This window comes from Mesocricetus auratus, unplaced genomic scaffold (assembly GCF_017639785.1).
Source record: "Mesocricetus auratus isolate SY011 unplaced genomic scaffold, BCM_Maur_2.0 Super-Scaffold_100023, whole genome shotgun sequence".
Classification (NCBI taxonomy): Eukaryota; Metazoa; Chordata; class Mammalia; order Rodentia; family Cricetidae; genus Mesocricetus; species Mesocricetus auratus.
The window spans coordinates 28,378,652-28,390,732 of record NW_024429204.1 but is presented as its reverse complement, the minus strand read 5'-3'; the positions used below and the strand labels follow the sequence as shown (position 1 = coordinate 28,390,732).

The 12,081-nt window shown below is 53.7% G+C and overlaps 1 protein-coding gene across 1 annotated transcript in view; it reads left to right on the top strand.

Annotated features, from left to right (window-relative positions):
* Nucleotides 1-12,081, top strand: part of Ndrg1 (N-myc downstream regulated 1) — a 40,910-nt gene that overhangs the window by 17,003 nt on the left and 11,826 nt on the right. Inside the window, exons 4-8 of the mRNA XM_040730338.1 lie at nt 5,136-5,241; nt 7,098-7,218; nt 8,932-8,994; nt 9,672-9,732; nt 10,656-10,742. Of these exons, the coding sequence (XP_040586272.1) occupies nt 5,136-5,241; nt 7,098-7,218; nt 8,932-8,994; nt 9,672-9,732; nt 10,656-10,742 (438 nt within the window). The remainder of the gene's footprint in view (nt 1-5,135; nt 5,242-7,097; nt 7,219-8,931; nt 8,995-9,671; nt 9,733-10,655; nt 10,743-12,081) is intronic.

Below are 12,081 nucleotides of genomic sequence, written 5' to 3'. Positions count from 1 at the left end.
GAGGACAGGTGTGTGTCCTGCAGTGAGGACAGGTGTGTGTGTCCTGCAGTGAGGACAGGTGTGTGTCCTGCAGTGAGGACAGGTGTGTGTGTCCTGCAGTGAGGACAGGTGTGTGCCCTGCAGTGAGGACAGGTGTGTGTGTCCTGCAGTGAGGACAGGTGTGTGTGTCCTGCAGTGAGGACAGGTGTATGTTTCCTGCAGTGTGGATAGGTGTGTGTCCTGCAGTGAGGACAGGTGTGTGTCCTGCAGTGAGGACAGGTGTGTGTGTCCGGCAGTGTGAACAGGTGTATGTGTCCTGCGGTGAGGACAGGTGTATGTTTCCTGCAGTGTGGACAGGTGTGTGTCCTGCAGTGAGGACAGGTGCACACTTCAGCAGAATGACAGGAACAGGTGTTGGTTATTCTCAGTTCCACGTGCCAGGGTAACCACACACGGGTTCATGCTGCGGGGAAGAGAAACAGGGGCCCAGCTTGTAGGTGGTCCCCAGGGAGTCACGGGGCCCATTGCGTTGCTTACTGCTGTGCTAAACTCCTTCATCTGCACAAAGCAGAGAGTGGACCTTCAGAGGCCAGGCTGTGGACCTGGGCTGTCTAAATCCATTGCACCACCATCCTAGCTGTATGACTTCCGGTGTGACCTCTCGGTTCCCTCATCTATGCAGGATGGTAGTCATTAGGTGGCTGAGTCGAACATAGGAAGAAGCCGGAGGCTGGGCCTGTGGTAAGATGGAGTGATCTCAAATGGTCCCTCCTGACATCTTCCTATGCCAACCCCTCACCCCTAAGAAAAATAGTTTCTCGACTTTTCGGAGCGAGTGAATGATGGGGTTTGTCGCATGTCTTCCTGGCTGTGTGACCACTGAGCTGGGTCTCTGCCTCTGTCTTGCTGTAGCCTTGAGTGTAAGGCCCTAGAGGTAGAGGAGCGAGAGACAGGTTCCCACAGCATCCCAGCCAAAAGTGTCCCGGATGACTCCCACCACAGGGGATTGCCTGCTGTCGGACACAGAGACAGCTAAAGCAACTCACAGTTCTGATGTCTCTGCAGTCCTGAGCCCTACTGTGCACAGGAAAGGGTCCCTGTAGAAGAGGAAGCCACAGCAGGGTACCATTTCTTTCTTGGGTGGAGAGGTGACCCCTTTGAATTAATATAACTTGTAAGGATTCTAAAGGGGTGAGCCAAAGTCAGATATGCATCTCCACCGCTTTAAGGCTGGTCTCAGTGGTGGTAATATACAGATGCTACCCTCTACCTGGCTGTGATCCAACTCCTGCTGCTGGGGATCTTGGGTTGGGGACGTGCTCCCTCTTCTGAGAGGCAAGGGCCTGAAGGTTTGTCAAATGGGACAAGGATTTGAAGGGTGGTATCCACAGAGAGGCTGGCTTGGGCTATTTTTAGAAGGAACCATGTGGGCTAGCCCCAAAGACAATAAAGAATGTGGCCCCACAATGGACCATTGTTTCTGTGGTGGCTTCAGGGTCAGCAGATGAGCCACGTCCAAAGGGGCTGAACTGTTGCTCCCGACCTATGGGTTTTTCCAGAGCTTGATCTGGGTAGGAGAGCAGTGCTGAGCCTGAAGGGGAGGGGGCAGGGAGGGAGGGAGGGAGGCAGGACTGGGCTTTTGTGTTCCCGGGGGTGGGGTGGGGAGGTGGGGGCTGGGGATTTGTTTGGGGGAACAATAAGGCATATGGCTCAGGAGACTACTGTGCTGGAGTTAGGGGTCCTGCCTGTGCCTGTGTGCCTACCTGTGCCCAACTGTGCCTCCTGGTGCCTGTGCCTCCTGGTGCTTGTGCCTGCCTGTGCCTGCCTATGCCTGTGCCAAGGCCTGCCCACGCCTTGCGGTCTCCTCACATCCTCACAGACACTGCCACAGGTTCAGATTCCTATTCCACAGAATGGGGTGGGGGTGGGGGGCTCTGGGCATGCGTGCACCGGAAGTCTTCAGGGTTAGGACGCCCTGTGTCTCTGCCTTGGTGGGGACAGAGCCAAGTCTTGAGTGTGTGCTCATGTGTGTTTGAGACAATGTGTAGCCCAGGCTGTCTTCAAAGTCTCCTTCTGCCCATCTTACCCTCTTCAAGGGAGGGGCTATACATGTGTATGGACCTAGAGTGAGGCCTTGGTGGCACACTGGCTACTGGGAGCGTCATGCAGCCACAGAGCACTTGCCTGGTGGGTGTGAGGCCCCGGGTTCCATCTCCAGTGTGTGCAAGCGGCCAAAAGAGAAAACAGCACTCAGGCACCATTCCCTGGAGGTGGGACTCTGCAATGAGGGTTCATTCTCTGTTTCATACCAGTGAACCCATGCACGCCTTTGCTAGAAAACAGCACTCAGACACCATTCCCTGGAGGTGGGACTCTGCAATGAGGGTTCATTCTCTCTGTTTCGTACCAGTGAACCCATGCACACGCCTTTGCTAGAAAACAGCACTCAGACACCATTCCCTGGAGGTGGGACTCTGCAATGAGGGCTCATTCTCTCTGTTTTGTACCAGTGAATCCATGCACACGCCTTTGCTAATTCACCCATGTGCACTGCTGTTCACAGACATCCCTGCGCACTGTGCATCAGGACTGCTCTGCTTAAAACGACTACATCCATACCCAGGCACAGTGTTGTAATAGTATGAGCTTGTGTGTGCTGCTTCACCCGCGAGCACGGCAAACGCAGTACGCCTGTGCGCTGCCTCTGTGAGCAGTGTCATACTGGCTCACCCGGATGCATTGCTCCACCCCTGCAAACATGTGGGCTGCTGTTTTAGTACAGGCATGAGCACTGCTGTACCAGTACACCCACGTGCTCTGTTGTGTAGACACGGATGTCTGTGCTACAATAGTCCTCCAATCAGGGAATCCCTGTCCCCATGGGCTTCACAGCCTTATTCTGGTCACCCAAAGGAGACTGCTCCCAAGACAGGTTAGAGTTCAACTTCCCAGACCACAGCTCCTGAGTGGGTGTCTTCCCCATTAGACCGTGGGGTACCACTCTTGCCTCCCGCCTCAAGAGACTCGTATGGGTGCTAGATTCTGGGAGAAGGCTGGTGGCGCCAGGGGTTTTTCTGTGTCCTACTTATTTAATCTCACATTTGTTGCAAGCTGATGCATCGTGACCTTCTGAGATGCAAGTGGGCTCCGATGTTTCCAACGTGTGTGAGTGTATGGCGTGCATGACTCAGGGAAACAGGGCTGGTTGGCTGGGGCACCTCCCCCTGTGTCACCTGCCTGCCTCTGACCACCAGGTGTGGATGCAGGCGTCACACAGCACCCCTTGCAAGAAATGATCTGGAGAGGGTACGGCTTACAAGGAAGGCCTCAGTGTCCCCAGCTGACCTGGAGGAGGGCAGCCAACCACATCAGAGGAGGAGGCTGGTGCTCTCAGATGAGGAGTTTCGCTCCCCGGAGATGGGTCTTGGGTCCTTAGAAGCCTTGACTGACAACAAAGCGGACAGATAGCGTGGGGCAAAGGCAGGGTCACAACCATCTACACGGGAGGTTCAGATGACAAAGGCAGGGCAAACCAGCGCACAGGGAGACGAGGGCTTGGGACTAAGATGGAGCCTGCCTTTTGGGGGGCAGAAGAAAGATGGGCATGTTCCTCACTCTCATGAGGGTGCATGGGGAGGACTCTCAGTGATGCATGAGAGAGAGGGAGTCAGGTGGATCATTGCAGGTTCTCTGGTCAACCCAGAAAGGAAGGTTGTTAGCCCACGACACTGACAGTCCCAGGAGGATGCCTTTGAGACTTCTACCTTCTTTCTGCTTCCCTTTACCATCCCCGGGCTGATGGTTTCGTTCAGGTGAACCCTTGCCTTGTGGTAATATGATGGCTGCTAGTTAGGCTTTGCCAGGTCAAGCCTGATCCACTTTCACAGCAGTGAGGTTAGCTCTGCTTGGTATCACCTGCTCTTGAGTGACTTTTGAGGTGCAATGTGGGAATTGACCTCAACCTGTGAAACAGGAGAGGTGAACACCAACAGATACTGGAGCCAAGGGGTGCAGTATGTGTGCGTGCGTGTGTGCGTGCGTGTGTGCGTGCGTGTGTGCGTGCGTGTGTGCGTGCGTGTGTGCGTGCGTGTGTGCGTGCGTGTGTGGGTGCGTGCGTGCATGGGTGCGTGCGTGCGTGCGTGCGTGCGTGCGTGCGTGCGTTCGTGCGTGCGTGCGTGCGTTCGTGCGTGCGTGCGTGCGTGCGTGCGTGTGTGCGTGTGTGTGTGTGTGTGTGTGTGTGTGTGTGTGTTAGTTGCTGCTCTTTTGCTGAGAAGAGACACCAAGGCAACCTCCATTAAAAAACAAAACAAAACTCAAGCATGTAATTGGCTGGCTTACACTTTCAGAGGTGTAATTCATTATCATCAATGGCAGGGAGCTCGGCAGCCCACAGTGGCTGACCCATAGGCCAAGGGGTCAGGGCGGGGACCAAAGAAAGAAAGGTTAACACTGGGCCAGGTGTGGGCTTTTGTTTTCAAAGCCTGCCTTCAGTGACACGCTTTTTCCCAACAAGGCCATGCCTCCTAATTTCCTAATTCTAATTCTATCAAAGGTTTCCATTCCCTGCTGCTTAAGCTTTCAAATATATGAGCCCATGCGGGCCATTCTTACTCAAAATACCACATTGTATATTCCCACAGGAAACAGGGGTGTCCTTTGAAACGGGGAGTGACTTCCAGGAAGCCGCAAATAAGCAAATATTTATTACCCATAGGTTAGGTGAGGCACAGGTGCAGGGAATCAGGAAGCTCATGCCAGATGCAGAAAACAAAGTCCTTTTCAGGGAGTGTGGCTGGGGCCACTTTGTCCCTGGACCATAGTGCACAACCTGTCTTCTGCCTCCCGGTACAGCTTTGCTCTGCCTTCCTGCCCTCCCCTCCCCTCCCCTTCTCTCCCCTCCCCTCCCCTCCCTCCTCTTCCCTTCCCTCCCCTCCCCTCCCTCCCCTCCCCTCCTCTCCCCTCCCCTCTCCTCCCTCTTTTTGGCCTCAAACATCCGCTGTCACCAGCACAGAGCCCCGGGGGCCAAAGGAGGTGTGTACTTGGGGCATCCTCAGAGCACAGCTGGGAACACGGCAGGTGTCCACAGTCCAGTGATTCGGCCACACTGTCACTGTGAATCCCAGGTGACGGGGGCTCCGTCTGTGATCTCTCCGCAGGAGCAGGACATTGAAACCCTACACGGCTCCCTGCATGTCACGCTGTGTGGGACCCCCAAGGGCAACCGTCCGGTCATCCTCACATACCACGACATCGGCATGAACCGTGAGTTCGGAGAGCCAGGTCACTTGGGGGAGGGACAATGCCAGCTAGGCGTGGCTAGCGGGAGTCAGCCGCTCTTCTGGCTTTTTTGTGACTTGGAGCTATTCCAGAAGGGATTCCTGCCTCCATCTGGGTAAACATGAATCACACTGCGTATGGTCCAGTGTTACTAGCATTGGGTGCTCTGGGGACAGGAAGCAAGTGCTACGCCACCTAACAACCTGTTACATGACTTAAAAATTAGTGCGTGGAACAGTCTTCGATGTCACCACAGAGATGTGCATAGTCAGCAACACAAGCAGCCCTAGGAGTCTGTAGTCACCCTATAAACAAGCCTTGTCCCCTTTCTCCACTGCCCTGATCTTTCATGGACCTCAGCCCTCTGAGGACGCCCTGTCTCCTTCTGTATGTCTCTAAGACTCTCATATAAGCACGCCCCTGCAGTGTGTGGTCCTTCATGATTGGTTCATGCCTGGCTTCGTCCATGTTTTCAACATTTATATGTGTGGTAGCCTTTGGTAGTACTTCACTCCCTTGTTGGTGAATAGGATCCTACCGGAAGCCACACTCGTTCATCCACATTTCTCCAACAAACATCATGGCCAGGCCTGTCACAGCAATACCCCACTCCCAGTACCAACTTCTGTCTTAGGCACTGGTCTGTTGCTGTGAAGAGACACCATGACCAAGGAAACTCTTAGAAATCAAAGCAGATTTTGGTCATGGCATAGAGCATGGAGACAGGCAGTTGTACAGTGCTGGAGAAGTAGCTGAGAGTTACTCCCTAATCTGCAAGCAGAGAGAAAGACTTGTACTGGCGTGGGCTTTTGTGAGCTGCCGTGTGGGTGCTGGGAATTGAACCAGGGTCCTCTGGAAGAGCAGCCAGTGCTCTTAACCAGTGAGTGGGCATGGGCTTTTGAAACCTCAAAGCCCACCCACAGTGACACACTGCTTCCAGCAAGGCCACACCTACTCCAAAGGGACACTCCAAGTCCATCTAATCTAATCGAATCATCAGTACCACTCCCTGATGACTAAGTATTCAAATACTGTGGGGGCCGTTTTCATTTAAACCACCACACTGGAGGGTGGATATTTGGGTTCATTGGACTTAACTGTTATACACAGTGTTGTAGTGAATATTGATACGTTGGATTTTTAAGATGACAGGAAGTAAGTCAGGCTTGATGGCCTATGCTTGTCATCCCAGCATTTGGGAAGCTGAGGCCAGGGCATCTCTGTGAGTTCGAGACCAACCTAGACTACATAGTAAGTTACAGGTCAACTTGAGCTACCGAAAACGAGGCCAGGCGTGGGTGGTAGTGCGGCCCTCTCTAATCCTAGCCCTTGTGGGGAGAGTCAGGACGATCAGGAGTTCAAGGACAGCCTCTTTGCTTCAGCCCTTAGCAAGTGGGAGGCTCATTCCAGAAGACACAGGTGGACCCTCCTTGTTTGAAAAGTATGTGTGTCTTGAAAGGTGTCCCAGACCCCACAGCCTGGAAGCCGGGAGGAGTGGGTATATCTGGTACTGTCCCCGTGGTGATTATGCAAGAGGGGGCATTCAAGGAGCTTAGGGACCAATTCCACCCTGTACCAGATCTTAGCTCTGGCTTCTTCCTGCCTCTGTCACCGGAGGGAGGCCTGGGGGGAGGGTGGGCAGACTTGTACTCTTTCTTTTGACATAGGATTTCACGAGTGAAACTGTCTAGGATGACTGGTCTAGAACTCTCTGTGTAGACCAGGCTACCTCGAGCGAACTCACAGAGACGCACACTTCTGCTGCTCCTAAGTGGTGGAATGAATGAGTGTGGTTTATTGCGGCCAGCCCTCTCTCCTCACTTCTTTCTCGTGTCCGGCAGACAAGACCTGCTACAACCCGCTCTTCAACTCTGAGGACATGCAGGAGATCACACATCATTTTGCCGTCTGCCATGTGGATGCCCCTGGCCAACAGGATGGTGCCCCATCCTTCCCAGCGGGGTAAGAGCGGAGACCTCACCCCGGGAGCAGATGGGGTGGAGGTGGTGTGGGAAGTGTCAAGGTAAAATGAAACTTAGCCATGGTAAAATACCAGATTTCCTATTTCTAAGCTGGGCGTCAGGAAGCATTACCTGGTATCTCAGCCCTTGGAAAGCTGAGGCGGGAGGAAAGCTGAGGTCAGCTTGGGCTCGTTGCAAAACCATCTCCAAAAAGTTTTTAAAAAAAGAAGTCAGGAAAGAAAGAAAAAGAAAGGAAGGAAAGAAAGCCCAAGGCAGTATATTTTATTTCAACAATTTTTTATGGCTACATGTGTATATAACATAACACATATAACACACACAGCATAGAATAGCATAGCATAGCATAGCATAGCATAGCATACATAACATAGCCCAGGTCTAAAGAGCTTGTTCAATGATGGGGTAAAGTTAACTCTTAACCAGCTGACAAAATCAGGGCATCCCCACTAAGTCAGCCTGGACAACTACTGTCTGAGAGATGGGGGGTAGGTTATGAGGAGACTTACCCCCAAGTAAAGTCTCATGACGTTCCTAGACCTGCTTCCCCCAGAGAAAAATGCAGATTAGATGTGCGTGTGCCCCCTAAGTTTACCAGGTGGCTCCCGTGTAGCGCACTGCTGGGACGGGATGTGGCTTCTCCTGTCTGTCCTCTGGAGTCGGGGCTAGGTGACACCCTTGTCTTGGAGCCTTCAAAGCAGGATTGGAGATCAATGGCTGTATCCTCCTTTCTGGAGGATACTTCGTGCTTAGGAATCTGCCACTCTTCTCCGGTCCCAGGAAGCTGACAGGAAACGGAATCCCTCATAGCTAGGTGGCTTTTCCGTCTTGTACTTGGGAGACTCCAGCTCCAAGCTGAGGCGTGGCCACCCCCAAAGCAGTCCCATGTGTTTGCCCCTCCTTTGTCCCAAAGCTGTCTCCAGTGCAGAGAAGTCACACCATCTTCCAGGGTCCTCCCTGCCAAGGATCCGTCTCCCCTTTGGGCTCTGGCACTGCCTCAGCATCACCGCCTCCTGGAGACCCTCCTTGATCACTTGGATCCCTTTGCTCCCATCCCGCCGGTGCCTTTTACACTCTTTTCTGTTGACTCACCTGTCCCTGTACTGCTGGGTTCCCATGGGCTCCGTTCCTCACAGGGAACCTGACCTGTGCGCCCAGCCCACGAACTGCTACATGGGTTCCGCTCCTTCACACGCGTTCTAGATGCTTCTTCCTGAGGCCACCCACAGCTGTGAAATGCCATGTGATCTGTGTTTCATCTGCATCACCAGAGATAGGACAGATCTTCCTGCTTGCTAGCTACCTTCTGAGTCTAGACAGATGGCCAGTGGCTTCCACGTAGCTGATAAGACTCAAGGCAGGGCTGGAGAGATGGCTCAGAGGTGAAGAGCACTGACTGCTCATCCAGAGGTCCTGAGTTCAATTCCCAGCAACCACATGGTGGCTCCCAGCCATCTGTCATGAGATCTGCTGCCCTCTACTGACCTGCAAAAGACTCAGGGCAGAGGAAGTTGTAGGGTTAGGGGTTAGGGTGGGATGTCCTCACACAGCGGATGCCGAGGGGTGTGGATGTCACACCAGTGTTGCTCCGTGGAGGGGCCAGCCCGTGTTGGGCTTTCAGAATGTCCTGGCAGGGATGACTTGTTTCTTCGAAGCGTCTGATTTCTCAAGATCTGCACCCCCACGCCTCCCACAGGTACATTTACCCCTCCATGGACCAGCTGGCTGAGATGCTCCCTGGAGTCCTCCAGCAGTTTGGGTAAGAGCGAGGGGCCCTCACTTCTAAGGATGTTAAGGGCAGCTGCCGGCCCCCTTCTCGTCCCTGGCCTGACCACTAAGATGCAGGTCGGAGACCTCAGATGAGTCTGGAAGGGGACTTGCAGCAGCTTGGACCCACTGTGAATGCCAGCTCGTGACGGCAGCCTTGCTTCTTGAGTGGCCTCAGTGCCCTCTCTGTCCTTGCTGGCTGGTCCCCTGGCACATTCCTGGAATAGTGTTCTCTGGAAGCTTGGCTTCTCTCTCCAGACTCTTCACTCTGCCTTGCAGGCTACCCTTCCTTTCTCGCTGCAGCCTCTCCTAGGGTTAAACCCCATGGTTCTGGACCAGTTTGTTCTCGTTGCAAGTTTTGGAGACCAGATTAAGGCTTGGGAGTAGGGTGAGGCAACTTCTTAATGAGCCTTCTTGTAGATGCTAAGCATCTTCAGAGCCTTGGCTGGCTGCAGCAAGGAGAAAAGGAGGGATGAGGTTCCCAAGGTCACAGCTCTGGACTTGGAGGGCATATCAGAGCAGCCTGCCTCTCAGGGCACGGGCAAGCTTGCCGGCATCCTCAGAGCTATCTAAGGGGTGGAGCTCTCAGGAGTAAGCGAAGGGGATTTACTGGGGCAGGCAGGAGCTCTGTCACGTCTCCCTTCGGCTACCTGAGTGTTTGGTTTCCAGGCTCAAGAGTGTCATTGGCATGGGGACAGGAGCCGGCGCCTACATCCTGACCCGCTTTGCAGTAAGTTCTTCTACAGTTCGCAAAAACTACTTGGGAAAAAGAGTGTTGCTTTGCAGGCACAGAGACTTGAGGACTGGAGTTCGAATCCCCAGAACCCATGCTGAAGAAAGGCATGGCTGCAGGCACCTGTAACCTCAGCCTGAGGATGGGGTGGAGTTAGATGAGACTCTGGAGAGGTCTCTGGCGTGCGTGCGTGCGTGCGTGCGTGTGTGTGTGTGTGTGTGTGTGTGTGTGTGAGACCCTTGTGATATGTGCCCCATAGGTCCCTGTGCATGTACATTCATACTAACAGCTGAAATGCCACAGTGGACAGGGCTTTGGTCACAGGCCTTGTTCCCTGTGTAGGCAATGGGGATGGCTTCCCCCTCAGCATCCTCAGATCCTGCAGTGTTTTGCCTGCAGAGTTTTGTGATCCAGGCCCTCTGGGATCTTGACGGGATCACGAGACACATACGAATGTGACAGTGCCCACTGCTAGCACCGTGGGGGTCCTTCTTGCCTTTGCCAGTGACCTTAAAGTGGCCCACGTCCCTCAACTCAGGGGGTGTTTTGATGCCTGCTGAGTGCAGAGCCTTGATGGTGCTCAGGCAAGCCAGCTTGGGTATCTGCTTCAAGTAGATATGGGATGGTCTCAGAGTCCTAAATACACAGGCATTGCAGGCAGCAGAGCCACAGGGCATTTCTGGGTCCTTCTCACTTTGCTGTGGCGTGACTGGGGCACCCCTGGGCATCCGGGAAAGCTGAGACTGGGGACATGATTTGCAGGTCCCCGAAGTGTGAACGCATTTTCTTCGGTGGCTTCTCTTGGGAGGACCCAACCTACTTCTGACTGGGCTCCAAGCTTCCACTGCTGTTGGCTTGAAGGCCTCTGTGTGTGTTTTTTAATTCCTTGGTTATAGCTCACGCTGTGTCTCTGATTACAGCTCAACAATCCTGAGATGGTGGAAGGCCTCGTGCTTATGAATGTGAATCCGTGTGCAGAAGGATGGATGGACTGGGCCGCCTCCAAGGTAGGCTGGGCGGGCGGGCGGGCGGGCGGGGTTCCAGCCTCCTCCCGGGGGTGTCTTCTTGGCTCCACTTTCCCTGCTGCCCAAGAGAGCAACCTTCTTGGACCGTGTTTTGACTAGCAACCAAAAGTCACTCCACCCTGGCTGCTGTCCCAAGAGTCCCTGTTGATCCTGTTGGTTTTTTTTTTTTAAGTGATGGTTGCTTTTCTTTTTTCTATAAAGTCCCCAGGGATTGCCAAGGGTAAGGAGAAACTTCCGACAAAGCCGTTCGGGCTGGAGCGATTGGTCTCTCATTGGAATGGGGGTTTTTGTTAGTTTGGACAGCTGTTGAGGAAGAGGGCATGAGCCACACCCACCCCCCTCCCTGTCTGCTAGGTGCTATGGTTCTTCCAAAAGCATCAAGAGTCCTGGCCCTGCCTGTAGGGCGGTCAGAGGAGCAAAGCATCCTCCCTGGTTTTTATTTTATTTTCCAGTTGAGAAAGGGGCATTCCATTTGGGCCGACTTGGCTGGTGCTCACCTGTTCCAAGCCAATCAAGGAGGGCTGGCCTCTGGCTGAGATGCTGTGGTCTTAATGAATTCCCATGGCTGGCCATCTGGCCTTGAAGGACTGCCTGCGTATCTAGGGCCTATGGTGTGCCCGGCCCGAGTGTCAGAGCCAGCCATGCCTGGATGCCTTATTAGATCCTTACCGTGGGAGCCTTGCTATGTCCTGATGACATGGTTTTTAACACCTCCAGTTACAGCCAAGAGATTTGAGGTCCAGGGCCGCCAGCCAGCAGCCCAGTGCTCCTCAGCTGCAGGTAGCCATCAGGCCAGTTCAGGACCCCAGGTCAAATGCTCATCTTTCTTACCCATCTCTACCCAAGCGTGCTACCCCTATGGTGTCTAACTTATCTGGAGAGCAGTGTACATGTATAGGGTTTATACAGCTCCTGGTGTATAACTACGGATTTTATGTCACAATCTGAGCATTTATTGAGCACCAGCTGCGTACTACTCTGCATTTATACAGCTCCTGCTGCATAACTAGTGCTTTGGATTTTATGTCACGATCTGAACATTTATTGACCACCAGCTGCGTACTAACATGCTTTCAGATCCTGCTGTATCCAGTCCTTCTGGGGGTGGTGTGGGTAGTCATTAGTGAATTCAGAGACTTGAAGGAATTCACAGACCAGGAACTTGGCTGGAGGAGAGAAGCTAGGGGGTGGTGGGGGAGGGGTAGTCAGGGTCAAGTGGGGCCCCGCGCTGCGGATAAGGCCCTCACTGCTTTGGGTGATGGGGCCTGTGCTGAGGAGGTGGTGGGCCTCGGGAGCAGGGAAAACTTGGCCTAGCTGGATT